Raw genomic sequence first — 19,740 nt, 5'->3', positions numbered from 1 at the left:
GAATTCTGAAGTCTATTCTGAGATAATTGTCTTGATGTGTAAATGTTTCTTACTTTGGGATGCCATTTTTATGGGGGATGAGTTGCGTGTATCTTTTCTCCATGAATATAAATACAATTTCAGTCTTTGAAACACCTGGTAAACTGTCTTCTCTACTTGCTTCTACAGAGAGCCACGCAAGGTGGTCCTGCATAAAGGCTCCACTGGCCTAGGCTTCAACATCGTGGGAGGGGAAGATGGAGAAGGCATTTTCGTATCATTCATTCTGGCAGGTGGACCAGCAGATCTGAGTGGGGAGCTTCAGAGAGGAGATCAGATTCTTTCTGTGAGTGTTTCTCTTTAATCTTTATTTTCTCCACGTCTGGCATTATTTGAAAATAAGTCACTTTCAATTATGACTGAAAATGTACCTTAATTACAGGGGAACTATGGATAAAAACATTATGGATTTAGGTGTGCACTACAGTGTAAATGGAGTTCAAATATTTGACAGCTGGTACTTTCTTCCCTCAATTACAGGCAATAGTGTTAGCTAGAGCTTGCATTTTGGTTTTCTTAGACCTACTTGCATTTAATAGAGCATTGACAATTGTGACATTTTAAGGTACATTATTTATTTTAATGTTATTATTTTTTCAAATCTATTGCTATATTCCAAAAACAGCATCTTTATAAGGTGTGATACATAGAATCATCTGAATCTATACCAAAAAAAGGATGCTAAACACAGTTTGGTGATATTGATAAGTGGTAAGTAACCACAGCACCACTCACCTGAAAAATCTTAAGTACTTTATTTTTCCAAGAATAATATAAAATAAATTTTAAATTCTCACAGTCACCCTGAAAAGCAATGCCACATGTTCATTGGGTACTGTTCAGAATAACTTATCAAAATTTACCTAACTAGGAAGATTCAGAGCTGGGATATAAATATTACTTTTTACTGCCCATAAGATTTACTCTCTTTCTTTCCAGTATCCTTTCTTTTGCCCCTTCTTATTTTCCTTCTAATTCTACTATTTTCCCCAATTTATTTATTTTTCTAATAGTAATAATTGTTTCTTTCCACAATATTAAACTACAATGGTATAAAGTCTATGTTGGGCTGTTAAAGTCATTGGGAATATTCAATACTGGGGCTAGAGTTATAGTACAGTGAGTAGAATGTTTGTTCTGCACTTGGCCAATCCAGGTTCAATTTCCAATGTCCCATCTGTTCTACTGAGCACTGCCAGGAGTAACCCCTGATCATTGCTGGTATGATCCAAAAAGCCAAAAAAAAGAAAAAAACAGGAAAGAAAAGAAGGAAAAGAAAAGAGAAAGAGAGAATATTGAGTACTGAAATTTTTGTAATTAAGCAAGCGATAGTTGAAAATGAACATAAGAAGCCCAGTTCTAATGACTGAAGTTATGGTTCATTACTCAATAAAGCATAGGCTGTTTTATCATTGCATAGTTAGAGAAGTTTGTCTTTATTTTATGCATATGATTTATAGCTAAAATTTTTCCAAGTGACCTTATATTTGTTATTCATCATTCTAAAATATAAAATGACACACATGATTGAATTATATGACATATATGATTGACCTAAGTAAAATGGCCTACCTGACACCTGACTCTATCTCCTCACACGTAAGTTTCTGTTCAATTATCACTTAATGTCAGAAGCATTAGGTGTGAGATAAATAAGTATAATTTCCTTTCAGAACTTTGTTCTACAATCCAAGAGGTGAAGCTAATTACTTTAACTATTCCTCCCTTCTACCTAGTTTTGCTATACTTAAATGGCATATAAATTATTATTGGAAGTTTTTAACTTATTGTCTCCATTTATGTTTATATCTGTCTTCTAAATAGCAAAGAATCACAGAAAGCAAATTCTCTTCATGATTTTTGTATTCTCACTATTTAGCATAGAGCCTGGACATAACAGTCTCTCAAAATATGTTTACTCAAGTGAAAAGGTGTCAAATAAATTTAGCAATGCTTAAAATGTCACTTGCTCCTGGTATATTGGCTCAAATTCAATAGTGGTTAACAATCTGTCATTACATTGCAGTCAGAACTGCATGGTCAAAGTACTTTCTCAAAGACACACACATGATTTCTGGGGCCATCAGAGAAATTCTCAAGAGAAGTTTTTCTTACTCTATTTTCACAGCAGAAAAATTGAAGTTTGAAGGACTAAATAATTTGTAACTCTCCTAATTCAAAATTAATGGCACTTTTTTCTCCTTGCAAGTCTCTCTTCCAAACACTGTCAGTGATTACATACAACTCCTGCTGGGACCCATCCAGTAGAGAGGATTAGGGGCTCTGCCTCCTGTTCTGGAATAGGCCCAATGATGCCAAGTCAGAGGCAAGCCTAGCTTGGTCTGGGGGAGCAGCAAGCAGAAGGAAAGGCAGGAGCTTTTATATCAACCTTAATATGAGGCAGGGCCAGACCAGATGTGCTGGGATTCACCCACAGGGAGGAACCCACCTGGGATGGCAGAGAAGCAAGCAAAAGGTCAGTATATTTCAGTATATTTAGATGCCTTAAGAATGAAGAGACTGATACAGAGATGGCATTCAGCTCAAATTCTGTTCAATATATTGACCTGTTACACTGTTTTAAAGTCTATGAATGGGAGAGAACAGTGATAAGCAATAATCTCATGACTCAAATACTTATTGCACTGTAAATAATCAATGCTCCTTTTATTACTAATGATTCTGACTTCAGTATGTTTCTAATCACTTGTATCACTTGTCATCCTGTTGATCATCTATCTGCTCCAGAGGGCACCAGTAATGTTTCCATTCATCCCTGTCTCAAGCTAGTGTAGCCCAATGGCATCTGCTCGCTCCAGGAACACGAAGAGCTTCAAACCGTTCATTCAGGGTCTTGACAACGAAGTCTGACCATCTCATAGGTGGGTGGCGAGGCACTCTTTTGACATCCCATGGAATCCAGTCAGTAAAAGCTCTAGTTTAGCACTCTTCTCTGAATTGCCTTAAGTGTCCAAACCCATCTGATTTTTGAACCTTGGCAAACAAGACAGTGTCCCTGATTCTCAATCATCTACAGAGGTCGGAACTCTGGATTCCTTCTCTCACTTGGGTGAAACATGATAATTCAAGCATAGCTCTTTAGATTCCTCTTTGAGAATCCCAAATTGCATCCTTATCCTGCTTTCGTAGGGCCCAGGTCTCCAAGGCATATTTTAATGCAAGAAGAACAGTGGAGTTGAAAAGATGTTCCCAGAGCTGGAGCTCCTTTGTCCTCTTAACAACTTCTTCGACGCTCTTGAGAACATTCCACGTCACTCTCTTCCTTCTATGCAGCTCAGGTGCCAGGTCGTTCATCACATTGAGTTCTTGACCTAGGTACACCTAACTGCTGCATTTGGAGATGTTCATTCCCTTGAGAGTGAATGGAAGGTCAGGGACTAGTTCATTTCTCATGAACTGTTGTTTTGGTGAGATTCAGCTGCAGTCAGACCTTTCCACACTCACAGTCGAAGTTGACCAGCATTTGTGCTGCTTGGCTAATGTTTGCTGTTATGAGAATGATGTTATCTGCGAAGCAAAGGTGGTGTAGTTTCTGACTGTCTATCTTCACTCCCATTCCTTCCCATTCCAGTTGTCCCATGACATTCTGGAGGGTGGCACTGAAGAGTTTTGGTGAAATGGTATCTTCCTGGTGAACCCCTCTCTTTACATAGATGATCGCTTCCTTGTAGAATGATAAGATCCTGGTGGTGAATCCATAATACAGCTCCCAGAGGATGCTGATGTACTGAGTTTGAATGCCCTGTTTGGCTAAGGCTTCGATGACCACTCCAGTCTCAACAGAATCAAAGGCCTTCTTTAAATTGATGAACATTAGACAGAGCAGCATCTTGATCTCTTGCAAAACCTCAATGAGCTTGGTCACCGTATGGATATGGTCAATCATGCTGAATCCTTTTCACAACCCAGCTTGTTTGCATGGCTGTCCTTCATCTAGTGTTCTGCCGATCCTAATCAGGATGACTCAAGTGAATAACTTGTAGACAATGGACAACAGGCAGATTGAGGGATAGTTGCCAATATCATGGATGTCTCCCTTCTTGTACAACAGAATGGCCCTGCTGGTTTTCCACTGGTACGGAACCTTGCATTCAGACAGGTAGCATGTAAAGAGCCAACCATGGTATCGATGAGTACTAGCAGCAGGCTCTTCAGGTGTTTAGGTCTAACCTTGTCTGAACCGGCTGCGTACCCTTCTTTACTGATGAAATGCTGTGTTGGATTTCGGAAGGGAGAATGTTGGGAATGACAAATCCATCCTGCGGAATTTGGTGTCCACATATATCCACGATAGTCAGGTGGATGTGACTATCAAAGAGATTCGAGTAGAAGTACTGGATAACCTTTTCCATTGCCCTTCTGGATGATGATAGATCCATCAGGACGTTGGAGGGCAGCCACTTTGGTCTTATATTTGGCAATGGACAGGCGGACATTGCGAATACTTTTCCTGGCTTCTGCCACATTGGCCAACACTGCTGCTCTTTTCTCTTTGAGGTCTTCCTTTATCTCTTCTCTGCACCACTTTACGAGCTTGGACATTAGCTTGTTGTGATTGCCTGAGGCTCACGCCAAACCATGTTGGCGAATGAGCTTGAGAGTTTTTGAAGACAGGCATCTTTTTGTGGCTTTCCCTTTTTCGGTGTTCCTTGCACAATCACTGAGATCATATCTCTCAACGATGTTGTCAATGAGGGCATCTTCCCATATTGCTGCAGTAGTGCCAAAGAGCTCCCAGTTGGTGGTCATTCTGGGGATTCTCTTTTTAAACTTTGCAGCCCTTTCTCCCCATTCTTTGAAATAGAATTTCACATGAAGGAGACAGTGGTCTGATCCCATTTGGAATTTTGGGACAACAGCAACATTGGTTAGGCAAAACTGTCGATTGAATATGATGTGGCCAATTTTGTTATGGAACTGTCCACCGAGAAACTCCCATATCTAATGTTTAGATTCAGCCTTCTGAAACTGCAAGTTACCATGGATGGTCTTGGTCAACATGATAAAGTCAGACAGTCTCTCACCCTGTTCCTTCCATTCTAGGTCTTGGGTCCTGATGTGGAGTTCTTCGAGAGACTTTCTCAGTTCTATCTTGGCATTAAAATCACCTTGTAGAAGGTGTGGTCTTCTTTATAGAACTTCTCTAGCTCCATGTAGAATTTCTCAATTTCTTCTTCGTCGTAGTTGGATGTTGGTGCGTAGGTGACGAAGATAGAAACTTCCGGCAATGAACTACATCTATTCAAATGTAAGCATCCGATTTGGGTTGTTAGGCATTCAAACTAATCAATGTTCATGGCCAAGTTCTTGTTGATGAAGACACCGACACCACTGACACCTCTACTGTCCCATGTTCTGAGAAACAGTTCTCCAGTGTCAAAAATGGCGGGATGCAATTGACCCCTTTTCATCTCGGTCAATCCATTGACGCTGTACTTGATCTTCTGAACTTGCATCATCAGGTCCTCAATGGATGCTTCCGATGCCAGTGTATGTGCCTTCAAAGGACGGAGAGTCATTTTAGTCCTTTGTTTGGGCAACCTAGTTCAGCCCTGCAATTTTAGCAGCCTCTCCTTGTCGTCCCTTTCAACACTGCTGTATTGGAGGCTCTTCCAGGGTCAGAAGAATGAGGCTTATTTTTGTTGCTGTTTTTGGTAGATTGAATATGCCATGGTTAGCTTGCCAGGCTCTGCCGTGCAGGTGGCCTGTTGGTTAGCTCTTCACCGGTTGGTACCATTGCCACCGCCTTGCCCCAATATGGTGGTGAACCATCGAGGGAGGTGTTTCTAATATTGTTTACAAATTATCCTATAATCCTGTCTAAGGAAATTCTCTTTGTATTAGTATGAACCACCTTCTCTGGGACAGGATTGAGTATTTCACAAAACACACTTCTCAGGACCGAAGGACAGCAAGATTATAGTCCTGGGATTATAGTGGGGTTGTACTGGGCTTGTGGTGGGATTGTACTGGGCTTGTAGTGGGACTGCACTGTGTTTATAGTGGAATTGTACTGGGCTTGTCCTTGTTCCTGCTGAGAGTAAAGAGTTATCTGGTATCAGGTTTCTTCACTAAAAATTTTCCAAAACCATCCGCTCACCCAGGGGAATTGGTGCTCTCCTGAGAGGGAGCTAAAGTAAGTGGCTTTTCCTAAACATACACGTTTCTAAAGGTGACACAAAGAGCACCGGGAGACGCCAGCAGTGGGGAATGTTTGATTAGATTTTATTTTAGTGCCTAGAACTAAACCCAGAGCCACACTTGTGCGAGGTATATGCCCTATCTCTGAACTACATCCCCAACCACTTTATGAGCTATCTTCATAGGTCCCGTAATTGACTCTTGTTCTACAAATCCAGCGTATGAGTGTGAAGTTGGATTCAGGGATGAAGGTGCAGCCGTTGGCTGCGTTTTAAGATTACGGGCGCCATCTAGTGTTAATGCGCTGTCTAAACACATTGCCGCGATTTTTAATCGGTGCTATCGCTCCGGGGCCCTTTTAATCGGCAGTCCTTGCAAATTGTTTTCCTTTCGCCTTTCACACTAGAAATAGACTGTGGTAGTTAAAACAGGAAAAGACAAAGAAATCACTTAAGGCAACATGCCAACATATATTGTGAGTTACTTTTCTCTGTGTATTCTATGTCTTTATTGGGGCAAGTCATCTAATAATTGGGCCATCTGGGGCATGCATGCAGTCACATTAACTAGTGCGGTTGCCTCCTCGGGCGTTCTTCCTCAGAGGGGGAGATGGAAATGCTGTTTTCACCATTTATTTAAATGCTTTTCTATGAAATGTGGAACAGAGCGCTAGAATACACAGTACCACTGTCAAGAGATCCCTGTTTCACCAACTTCATTCAGTTTGCTCTTTCCTCTGAAATCTAAAAGGAATCACTTGGATGACTTCCCTAATTCCCAAGTTTACTTTGATCATCTTTAAGTATTTAATTACTTGTGTTGCAAGATGCCTGTCACCGGACATTAAATGCCACCACCAGTAAGCTAACATAAACTGAATTTTCCCACTGAAATTACTTTATGGGTTTTAAAAGCATAAAGATGAGTCACAGTTTACCTAGTGTTTCATTACGCTTCAGATTCCCTTGTTATCTCCATCTTTAGGACAAGAACTTTATTTACCAGATTCTTATCATTACAAGAACTTTATTTGCCAGATTCTTATTGTTAGATCATTCAAGCACTAAATATATCACTCGGTATCTTGAGGCACTTTCAGAGTATTATCTCAAATGACAACTTAGATTCTTTGTTGTATCATGCCAGAATTTCGGCTTTCCTACCTCTGAAGGTAAAAAAAAAAAGGCACCAAATTAAACTGAATCATTTGCTTGAGTCCCTGCAGAGGCCTCCCGAATAACTGGCATACCTCCTACCTTCTAGTCTCTGTCGTCCATGAGCCGTGCCTTTTCTCTCCATCTCCAGACCATCTTCAAATTTTTCTCAAAGGAACAGCATCTGCTGGAGAGAACTTTGAGAATCTTTTGCTTAAAAAATAATAGGGCTAGATATGACTTTTGTATGATTTTCCTATCCTGTCCCCCTGCTTGTTCTTACCAGGTTTTCAAATTTTGTTGAATCTTTAGCAAGGGTTTTTATTTTTTAAGATCTTTTTTTTTAAAAAAAAATAATGACTGTAGACTGCCATGGAAGTCCCATGCAAGGACTGGATTTCCTCTGCAAATAAACTTTGAAGGAACACAGGTTTCTTAAAGACCAAAGAACTCACGATAGCTAAGATATCACCAGGAGACATGCACATTGTCTGTCTGCTTGATACAAGTCAAGTAAATACATTCAAGCTTACAGCATAGGAAAGAGATTAAAATTGCTGTTTTCTAATTGCATTCCTTGAGTTCTGCTTATTCAATGTGCTATTAAAACACATTATTGGCCATTAGCAACTTATACAAATGCAGCAAAAAATAGGACATTGGGGAAATGCACTTGAAATGGAGCTCCTGCAAGACAACCCACAGGGCAACAACTCAAAAGATTCAGCTTTAAGAATCAGAACAATAGCACAGTGGGTAGAAAGAGCACTTGTCTTGCATTCTGCTAACCCAGATTGGACACCAGGCACCTTATATCGTTCTCCAGTCCTTGCCAGGAGTACCCTTGAGTGCAGAACCAGGAGTAAGCACTTAGTACTGTGTGGCTTAAATACAAAAAAAAAAAAAAAAAAAGAAAAAAAGATTTAGTTTTAAGCAGCACTTGAAAATCTGAAATTTACTTTGATAATACCAGTTCCAATTTTTTCTCAAAATATTAATTCTAGAGATGTGTTCTGTATTTCTCCAGATCTTGAAAATGGTCCATGACAAAAGATTTATGATCAAAAATACCTGAAATTTACACGAAGAAAAAAATGTGTCACCGTGGAGAAAAATGTGGCACCATACGAAATAAACAATAAAATTAGAGAATTCTGATTTTGAGGGTAATTCAAAGGCACATCTAGAGCATCCGAAGCTCTTCTTGCAGACAAGCATACTTTGTTTCTGTTGTTTTATCTCCTTAACCCTTGCATCGAATCTAGTTACTGAGTAAATGTTGATAGGGATGTTGAAGGAATGACGTGCACTTCTCTGGGAGTCATGGCATTTCTGTCAGCTGCATTCATCTGAATTACTACCCAAAATGTCCTGAAGGATCAGTGAAAATAGGGGGCTTGAAAGACACTGCAGAGAGTAGGGAACATGCCTTGCAAGCAATAGAACAAGTTTGATCTTGGGCACCCCATAGGGTCCCCCGAGCCTCGCCAGGAGTCATCCCTCAAGGCAGAGTCAGAAGTAAGTCCCTGAGAAATCCTAGGTGTGACCCAAAACCAAAAGAAAAAAATACTAAAATAATCTATAAGGATTGGTTCTTAGTAAAGGGAACTGTTGCAGAAGATTTCAAATGGTAGGAGAAGAGTAGACTGACCTTTTGAGACGAGACTAACCTATTTTGCTAGCTAATCCATAATGACCCCAGAACTTGCATTTTCTTTGCCAAGTGAAAGATCTTTTGTAGCATACATTCACTTAAATCACTTAACTTCCCGTTAGTCGTCGATTTGCTCAAGCGGGCGCCAGTAACGTCTCCATTTGTCCCTGCCGCGTGCTAGTGTAGCCCAATGGCATCTGTTCGCTCCGGGAACATGAAGGGCCTCAAACCGATCGTTCATGATCTTCACGAAGAAGTCTGACCATCTGGTAGGTGGGCGGCCACGCGGTCTTTTGACATCCCGTGGAATCCAGTCGGTAACAGCTCTAGTCCAGCAGTCGTCTTTAAATCTCATTACGTGACCAGCCCATCTGATTTTCGACACCTTGGCAAATGAGACAGCGTCTCTGATTCTTGATCATTGACGGATGTCAGAACTCCGGATTTTTTCTCTCATTTGAGTGAAACGTGATATTCCAAGCATAGCTCTTTCAATTCTTCTTTGGAAGACCTGAATAGCGTTCTCATCCTGTTTTAGTAGGGCCCAGGTCTCTGAGGCATATGTTAATGCGGGAAGAACAGTGGAATCAAAGAGATGTGCCCGGAGCCGGAGGTTCTTCGTCCTCTTAGCTATTTCTTCGACGTTCTTGAAGGCGTTCATTATTTCTTCTGAACACCGAAGCATCCCTCAGCGTAGATAGAAAAGTGCTACCTTTGCTATTTTACACAGGACTAAGCAGAACCATTCAGTGATTTTCTAACTTTGAGCCTGTTGGTCTGAAGGCATAGATTTCCTTCCATCACACCTAACTTCCACACTGTAAAGGTAATTTAACTGGAAAAGTGCCAGACGTGAGTGTGAACAGTGAATTCACCTGTTACATTTCTTGATTCCAGAAAACAGAGGTCAGCTCTGGGTGACTAAGCCAGAAGAAGAATATATTAGAGCAATTACAAGGAGTTTATTGCATGTTCAGAAAGACCAGGGAGCCAAACTCAGAAGTCGGAGAAAATTTTGCTTAAGGACTGTCAATGGAGGTTGCTGATTATGGAGTCTTAACTGATAACTTCATCCAGCCTACCCACACTGCTGCAAGCACTATGTGGGGAAGAAAACCTGTCTCTGTGTGTTACTTGCCTTCCGTATGAGTGTTAGAACTCTTCAGCAGAGAGTTACTTTCCCAAGGGCTTAGGGATAGAAAAAAGGAATATTTTCCTTTCCTAAGGCTTCTCTTTGTTTCTGTGAACATTTTTTGTTTTAGTTTTATTGAATCACCGTGAGATAGTTACAAGCTTTCATGTTTGGGTTACAGTCACACAATGATCAAACACCCGTCCCTTCATCAGTGCACCAATATCCCTGATATAACTCCCCCTTTCCCACCCTCCCCCTGCCTCCATGGCAGACAATATTCCCCATACTCTCACTCCCTCTACTTTTGGGCATTATGATTTGCAGCACAGACACTGAGAGGTTATCCTGTTTGGTCCTTTATCTACTTTCTGCACACATCTCCCATCCCAACCGGTTCCTCAAGCCAACATTTTCTTAGTGATCCTTTCTCTATTCCAGCTGCCTTCTCCCCTTGCTCACGAGGCAGGCTTCTGTGAACAAAAATTATATTTTAATAGTGCATTGCCCTTCAACACATTATATAACTATTATATTATTTTCTTTTTATTAAAGCACCATGATTTACAAAGCTACTCATAGTTGAATTTTAGACATGCAGTCTTCCAGCACTGAACACACCACCAGCATCCGTCAACTTCCTTCCACTAGTGTTCCAGGTTCTTTCCCATACCTGCCCCCACCCCCAGCCTGCCCCATTCACAGGTAAAGTTTTAAGTTCAGTTGTTAAAGTTGGGGCCTCATGATTTCAGTGTTGTTGAATCCGTAGTTCATATATTTAGCTCTATCATTCCTTAACACCACCGATGTACCTGAATCCCCTTGACCGTTGCCCCTCTTGCTTCTCATTGTCTCTTCTCCCTATCCTCCTCCACTCTTATTTCTCTCCTTCTTCTCCCTATACTTTGAGGTCAGTGGTGGTCTGCACATCTACCCTTTAAACCATTGCATTCCTCATCCACTTATTCTGCCAATTTTGCATTACCCCCAAATATGAAAGATTATTTAGATGCCAAACAGCTAAGTGACAATATCCATGAGTGAGTTTGATTTACTGATACTCTATAAAGAATTATTTTGATCATTGATCTTGAGAATCATAACCACAGTTTCAAATTTAAAAATTATGTCTAAGAAGTAGTTTCTATTGACATGGACCAGGGCTCACCTTTAGACAACTGATGGTGCCTTCTCTCACACTATTTTTTCAAGCAAGTTGGCAAAGAGATCCAGGCAAGAGCAAAATATGAACTATTCCCATGTCTGTGGGGCAGAAAGACTTCATTTCTAATAAAGACTTTCTGTGTCTAGCACTTTGGGGCCAAAAGAAATTTCAAATGCTTTTCTCAGGCAAAGGGATTTATGAGCCACCATACTTTGCAGTGGACTGTCTTTGTAGTTCTGCTAAACACCTACAGATGCCTTCTAACAAATTAGAAAGCAAATAATTCTTTTAAAGTGAAACCACATTTTGGTGTTTAAGAGAAACAAGGGAAAAGTAAATGGTATTATGGCCTCCAGTTTACTATTACTATTCTATGGTTAAATAAGAAATATTAGAAAATTATAGAGAAAAATATATGTAGACAGTCAGGGAGTTAAAAAGTGTGTACACATATTTTATATGTGAGGCACATATGGTCTCCCAACACCACCAGGAACAACCCATGAACCAAGCCATTGGAAGTAATCCGTGATCATGACTGGGTGTGGGTAAAGTAAAAGGAAAATTAAGATAAATATAGAACCAATATATTCTTATCACGGACGACACTGAAGCATAAATTAAATACATAGTGATGAACACAATACATGAGGCACCATAATTATTACTATGGAGTATGCTACAATACATGGCTATCGAAGAGATTTGAGTAGAAGTCATGGATAATCTTCTCCATTGCCATTCTGGAGGATGTGATGGATCCATCAGGACATCGGAGGGCAGTCATCTTGGTCTTGTAGTTGCCGAAGGACAGGGGGCGTTATGAATACTTTTCCCAGCTTCTGCCGCATCTACCAGCACTTCTGCTCTTCTCTCTTTGAGGTCTTTCTTGATCGCATCTCTGCACTGCTTTGCGAGCTCGGACCTTAGCTTGCGGTTGCCTGAGGCATGCGCCAAACCACGCTGGCGAATTAGCTCAAGAGTTTTCCACTTGCCGACTTACCAAATTCCACAGGATGGATATGTCATTCCCAACATTCTCCCCTCCGAAATCCCACACGACATTTCGTCGGTAAAGAAACAAACAGCACCCAGCGCAGACAAGGTCAGACCTGAACACCTGAAGAACCTGCCGTCAGTACTCATCAATACACTGGCTCGGCTCTTCACTCGCTACCTGTCTGAATGCAAGGTTCCGTCCCAATGGAAAACCAGCAGCACCGTACTACTGTTCAAGAAGGGAGACATCCATGACATTGGCAACTATCGCCCGATCTGCCTATTGTCTGTCATCTACAAGTTGTTCACTCGAGTCATCCTAAATAGGATTGGCAGAACACTAGATGAAGGACAACCATGAGAGCAAGCCGGGTTCCGCAAAGGATTCAGCACCATCGACCATATCCACACGATAACCAAGCTCATTGAGGTTTCTCGGGAGTTCAAGATGCCGCTCTGTCTAACGTTCATTGATCTAAAGAAGGCCTTTGATTCTGTTGAGACGGAAGCGGTCATTGAAGCCCTAGCCAATCAGGGCATTCAAGTCCAATACATCAGGATCCTCCGTGAGCTGTATTGTGGATTCACTACCAGGATCTCACCATTCTACAAAGAAGTGATCGTTGATGTCAGGAGAGGGGTGCAGCAGGGTGATACCATTTCACCGAAACTCTTCAGTGCCACCCTTGAGAACATTATGCGACGACTGGAATGGGAAGGAATGGGAGTGAAGATAGACGGTCGGCAATTATACCACCTCCGCTTTGCTGATGACATTGTTTTAATAACACCAAACATCAGCCAAGCGGCACAAATGCTGGCCGACTTTGACCGTGAGTGTGGAAAGGTAGGACTACAGCTGAATCTTATGAAGACATTATTTATGAGAAACGGCTTCGTTCCTGATGCCCCATTCGCTCTCAATGGAACGACCATCTCCGAATGCAACAGCTATGTGTACCTAGGTCGAGAAGTCAACATGACAAATGACCTGGCACCTGAGCTGCGCAGGAGGAAGAGAGCAGCTTGGAACACCTTCAAGAACGTCGAAGAAATAGCTAAGAGGACGAAGAACCTCCGGCTCCGGGCACATCTCTTTGATTCCACTGTTCTTCCTGCAATAACATATGGCTCAGAGACCTGGGCCCTACGCAAACAAGATGAGAATGCTATTCGGGTCTCCCAAAGAAGAATAGAAAGAGCTATGCTTGGAATATCACGTTTCACTCAAATGAGAGAAAAAATCCGGAGTTCCGACATCCGTCGACGATCAAGCATCAGGGATGCTGTCTCATTTGCCAAGGTGTCGAAAATCAGATGGGCTGGTCACGTAATGAGATTTAAAGATGACCGCTGGACTAGAGCTGTTACCGACTGGATTCCACGGGATGTCAAAAGACCGCGTGGCCGCCCACCTACCAGATGGTCAGACTTCTTCGTCAAGATCATGAACGATCGGTTTGAGGCTCTTCATGTTCCCAGAGCGAACAGATGCCGTTGGGCTACACTAGCACGCGACAGGGACAAATGGAGACGTTACTGGCGCCCGCTCGAGCAAATCGACGACTAATGGGAAGTTAAGTGATAAGTGATTAAGTGATGCTACGATACAGGAACCACTAGGACCAGCCCTACCCAGGGACCCAGAAACATTTCTCTGTAATAGTGTGACTTCCAGCTTGAAGAATGTAGAATGAGGACATGGTAGCTAAGTGAAATGGATGAGTACATCTATAATGCTAGAAACCAGGGAAAAACTATACCATGGAGAAATGATGAGGAACCAAAGAAAAAAGTCGGTTGATGGAAAGGTCAAATTAGTGAGACAGTGGATGCTTTATTTAGATACCTTCTAAGACCACAAAAGGGAATTAAAAGGCAGCAAAACCTAGCAGAAAATTTTAAATGGGGTGAACAGGAAAGTTTGAGAAATAGTACCCTGAGCGAGAAATTGCCTTGTATGTGGCCAACTCAGTTAGGTCCTTGGCACCCCCTATGGTCCCCCAAACCCACCAAAAGTGTTCCTTGAACCTAGAGTCAGGAGTCATCCATGAGAACTGTTGGGTGTAACCTCTACTCCAAACAAAAAGAAATAAAGGTTCAGGTCATTTAATGGGTATGGGAGGAGAGGAAGGTGTCCACAAAACAAGCGTCTCTCTAGTACCTGCTGGGTGCCCCATACTTTGTGTCAATACTGTCCATAACACAGATCTCAAAGTTAAGAGCTCAATGGGCTGGAGTGATAGTACAGTGGGTCCAGTCTTTGCCTTGCATGTGGCTGACCCAGGTTTGATCCTTGGCATCCCATATGGTCCCCTGAGCACTGTCAGGAGTCATTTCTGAGTGCAGAGTCAGGAGTAAGACCTGAGTATCTCAGGCTGTGAATCTCTCAGGCTGAGTGTCTCAGATTGTGACCCAATACGCCAAAAAAAAAAAAAAAAACTAAGAGCTCAGTCCCATAAATTGCCTAGCCCTTACCCATCTCAGATGCCAGTGGCAGATCCAGATTATTCCATGTTCTGACCAATTACAAATTGAAAACGTTGCCTCTTTGATTTTAGTTAACTTGCTAGAGTAGCTCACAGAACACAGGGCTGGAGCGATAGCACAGCAGTAGGGCATTTGCCTTGCATGCAACCAACATGGCCGACCCGAGTTCAATTCCTCCACCCCTCTCGGAGAGCCCGGCAAGCTACGGAGCGTATCTCGCCCGCATGGCAGAGCCTGGCAAGCTCCCCATGAGGTATTCGATATGCCAAACACAGTAACAACAAAATCTCCAATGGAGACGTTACTGGGCCCACTCGAGCAAATTGATGAACAACGGGAGGGCCTTTACTTTTACTTTTACTAGATCACTTGATTTTTCTGAAAGGATTTAATTCTGGAGTTGACGGGTAAAAGGACTACTTTGGGTACAGAGTTTCTTTCTCTTCGGCAGGAATCCGCCCTCCCCAAGTCTGTACATGCTTTTATGAGCCATCCTACATGATGTATAAACAACAGATAAGGAGGATTTGGAAGTGGCAAGCTATAGATGTACTACTGAAATCGAATTAAATATAAACAAAGCAAGAACTAGGCATGCAGTTACTGATGTAGAGAGTCATTTGCTGGGCTGGATGGTGACTAAACTGGTAAGGCAGCATATTGTAGCAGAAGTAGAATGATGAAGAAGTAGAAGGAAGCCTTACATTTTAATGTCTAATACACTACCCCAACTTGGTGAGAGTGATGAAGTAAGTATTGTAAAATTCAAACTTCCTTATCTGTGAAAAGGAGAAAATAATAACAGTCAGAAACCTTTATATTGAGTATATTTTCTACTTACTTTCAATATATATGAATTTAGATGAATTGATAGGAATATTTTTCATTTTACTAAATCATTTCCACCAACACATAAAGTTATAGAAACAAATGAATGAATAAATAATTAATCCATTGTCTCTGAATAGTACTTTCCAATTACAGAGAAGTTTCATTTTGATTTTCAAAGCAAACTTCACTTGGCACCATTCTTATTAGCCCACTTTTTTCAAAGAAACAAAGTTAAAAAAACTTAAATAGTACCCAAATTGATGGTGAAATGGGAGCTTAGATATTTAATTGCTATTTTCACATAAAATTTCCCAATTATTTATCATGTGCTGTTCCATATAAACCTAGTAGCACTGTAACACTCTCCTCCCGTTGTTCATCGATTTGCTCGGGCAAGCACCAGTAATGTCTCCATTGTAAGACTTGTTGTTACTGTTTTTGGCGTATCAAATATGTCACGGGTAACTTTCCAGGCTCTGCTGTGTGGGCAGGAAACTCTCAGTAGCTTGCCGGGCTCTCTGAGAAGGATGGAGGAATTGAACCCAGGTCGGCTGCATGCAAGGCAAACTCCCTACCCGCTGTGCTGTCACTCCAGTCTATATAAACCTAGTACTTCAAATATTTATATAAATTATATAAATAGCTCATTGCAAATGGGACTATTTTCTAAAAGTCCACAAGATGGCAGTAAAATATTTTTATTCAACTGTCTGTTGATAACTGAGGCCATCCTGTATTTGTATTTCTTCTGGTTTACTTCACTCAACATTTTATCTTCCAGTTCCAATCAGTTGCTGCAAATGCATAATTTCATCCATGCAAATACACAGCACGATCACATAGTATTCCATTGTGTACATGTATCACATCTTCAGAGTCCATTCATCTGTCCTTGGACAACTAGCTTGATTTCATATCTTAGGTATTATACTAAGTGCAACAATGAATACTGGTGTGCATACGTTCTTTTGAACAAATATTTTTAATTCCTAGTGGCATGTAACCAAAAGAGGGATTGCTGGGTCAATTGGCAGTTTGATTCTAAGTTTACTGAGGAACCTCCATACTGTTTTCCACAGGAATTCAACCAGACAACATTCCTACCAGCAGTGGATGAGAGTGACTTTTTCTTTTTTTTCTTTCTTGTTCTTTTTTTTATTTTATTGAATCACCATGAGCTAAAGTTACAAAGCTTTCATGTTTGCCTTGCATGTGGCAAATTCGATACAATGATCGAATACCCATCCCTCCACCAGTGTATATTTTCCACAACTAATGACCCCAGTTCCCCTCACCCCCCATAGCAGACAATTTCCCTCGTACTCTCTCTCCACTTGTGGGTATTGTGGTCTGCAATACAGAGAAGCCATCATGTTTGGTCCTTTATCTACTTTCAGCACACATCTCCCATCCCAAGTGATCCCTCCAACCACCACTGACTTAGTGATGCCTTCTCCATCCCAGCTGCCTTCTCCCCCATTTCATAAAGCAGGCTTCCGACTGTAGGGCAATCGTCCTGGCCCTTGTCTCTACTGTTTTGGGGGGTTAATCTCATATTGTGTTATGAGAGTTATGTTATGAGAGTGCCTTTTTCATCACTTATCCACCAACACAGATTGTAAGAACATGAGTTTTGAGAAAACTTACAGTGATAAGGACATAAATGAAGTTTTTTGAATAGTTCATCGATTTGCTTGAGCGGGCCCAGTAACGTCTCCATTGGAGACTTTGTTGTTACTGTGTTTGGCATATCGAATACATCATGGATAGCTTGCCAGGCTCGGCCATGCAGGCGAGATACTCTCGGTAGCTTGCCGGGTTCTCCGAGAGGGGCAGAGGAATCGAACTCAGGTCGGCCCTGTTGGCTGCGTGCAAGGCAGATGCCCTACTGCTTTGTAATATCACTTAATCACTTAACTTCCCCTTAGTCGTCGATTTGCTCGAGCGGGCACCAGTAACGTCTCCATTTGTTCCTGTCATGTGCTAGTGTAGCTCAATGGCATCTGTTCACTCTGGGAACATGAAGAGCCTCAAACTGATCGTTCATAATCTTAACGAAGAAGTCTGACCATCTGGTAGGTGGGCGGCCACGCGGTCTTTTGACATCCCGTGGAATCCAGTCAGTAACAGCTCTAGTCCAGCGGTCGTCTTTAAATCTCATTACGTGACCAGCCCATCTGATTTTTGACACCTTGGCAAATGAGACAGCGTCTCTGATTCTTGATCATCAACGGATGTCGGAACTCCGGATTTTTTCTCTCATTTGAGTGAAACGTGATATTCCAAGCATAGCTCTTTCAATTCCTCTTTGGGGGACCCGAATAGCGTTCTCATCCTGTTTGCGTAGGGCCCAGGTCTCTGAGGCATATGTTAATTCAGGAAGAACAGTGGAATCAAAGAGATGTGCCCGGAGCCGGAGGTTCTTCGTCCTCTTAGCTATTTCTTCGAAGTTCTTGAAGGCGTTCCAAGCCGCTCTCTTCCTCCTGCGCAGCTCGGGTGTCAGGTCATTTGTCATGTTGACTTCTCGACCTAGGTACACATAGCTGTTGCATTCGGAGATGGTCGTTCCGTTGAGAGCGAATGGGGCGTCAGAAACGAGGCTGTTTCTCATAAACATTGTCTTCGTAAGATTCAGCTGTAGTCCTACCTTTCCACACTCACGGTCAAAGTCGGCCAGCATTTGTGCCGCTTGGCTGATGTTTGGTGTTATTAAAACAATGTCATCAGCAAAGCGGAGGTGGTGTGGTTGCCGACCATCTATCTTCACTCCCATTCCTTCCCATTCCAGTCGTCGCATGATGTTCTCAAGGGTGGCACTGAAGAGTGTCGGTGAAATGGTATCACCCTGCCAAACCCCTCTCTTGACATCAACGATCACTTCTTTGTAGAATGGTAAGATCCTGGTAGTGAATCCGCAATACAGCTCACGGAGGATCTTGATGTATTAGCTGATTGGCTAGGGCTTCAATGACCGCTTCCGTCTAAACAGAATCAAAGGCTTTCTTTAAATCAATGAACGTTAAACAGAGCGGCATCTTGAACTCCCAAGAAAACTCAATGAGCTTGGTTATTGTGTGGATATGGTCGATGGTGCTGAATCCTTTGCGGAACCCGGCTTGCTCGCATGGTTGTCCTTCATCTAGTGTTCTGCCAATCTGATTCAGGATGACTCGCGTGAACAACTTGTAGATGACAGACAATAGGTAGATCGGGGGATAGTTGCCAATGTCATGGATGTCTCCCTTCTTGAAGAGTAGTACGGTCCTGCTGGTTTTCTATTGGGACGGAACCTTGCATTCAGACAGGTAGCAATTGAAGAGCCAAGCCAGTTTATTTCTGAGTACTCATGGCAGGTTCTTCAGGTGTTCAGGTCTGACCTTGTCTGGGCCGGGTGCTGTTTGTTTCTTTACCGACGAAATGGCGTGTCGGATTTCGGAAGGGAGAACGTTGGGAACGACATATCCATCCTGTGGAATTTGGTATGTCGGCAAGTGGACATGGCTATCGAAGAGATTTGAGTAGAAGTCGTGGATAATCTTCTCCATTGCCGTTCTGGAGGATGTGATGGATCCATCAGGACGTCGGAGGGCAGTCATCTTGGTCTTGTAGTTGGCGAAGGACAGGCGGGCATTACGAATACTTTTCCCAGCTTCTGCCGCATCTACCAGTACTTCTGCTCTTCTCTCTTTGTGGTCTTCCTTGATCGCATCTCTGCACTGCTTTGCGAGCTCGGACCTTAGCTTGCAGTTGCCTGAGGCATGCGCCAAACCATGCTGGCGAATTAGCTCAAGAGTTTTCGAAGACAGGCGTTTTTTTGTGTCTATTTCTCTCTTGGCGTTCCTCGCACATTCATGGAGGTGCTGAACCAGTCGATCGTATTCCTCGTCATTGTTGTCAACAATGGCATCTTCCCATGTTGCCTCAATTAGTGCCAAAGAGTTCCCAGTTGGTGGTCGTTCTGAGAGTTCTCTTTTTGAACTTTGCAGCCCTTTCTCCCCGCTCTGTGAAGTAGAATTTTGCACGAAGTAGACGGTGGTCCGATCCCGTTCGAAATTTTGGGACAACAGCGACATTGGTCAGGCAAAACTGTCAATTGAATATGCTGTGATCTATT

The 19,740-nt window shown here is 42.3% G+C and overlaps 1 protein-coding gene across 22 annotated transcripts in view; it reads left to right on the top strand.

The window, feature by feature from the left end:
* The window catches only part of DLG2 (discs large MAGUK scaffold protein 2), a 1,600,462-nt gene that overhangs the window by 1,186,259 nt on the left and 394,463 nt on the right, over nucleotides 1–19,740 (top strand). For all 22 annotated transcript variants that reach the window (XM_056115953.1, XM_056115951.1, XM_056115947.1 and 19 more), the window contains one exon: nucleotides 169–325. In XM_056115953.1, the coding sequence (XP_055971928.1) occupies nucleotides 169–325 (157 nt within the window). The remainder of the gene's footprint in view (nucleotides 1–168; nucleotides 326–19,740) is intronic.

This window comes from Sorex fumeus, unplaced genomic scaffold, assembly GCF_029834395.1.
Source record: "Sorex fumeus unplaced genomic scaffold, SorFum_2.1 ptg000030l, whole genome shotgun sequence".
Lineage (NCBI taxonomy): Eukaryota > Metazoa > Chordata > Mammalia > Eulipotyphla > Soricidae > Sorex > Sorex fumeus.
The sequence above is the reverse complement of the archived record's forward strand: the minus strand, read 5'-3'. Positions and strand labels throughout refer to the sequence as shown.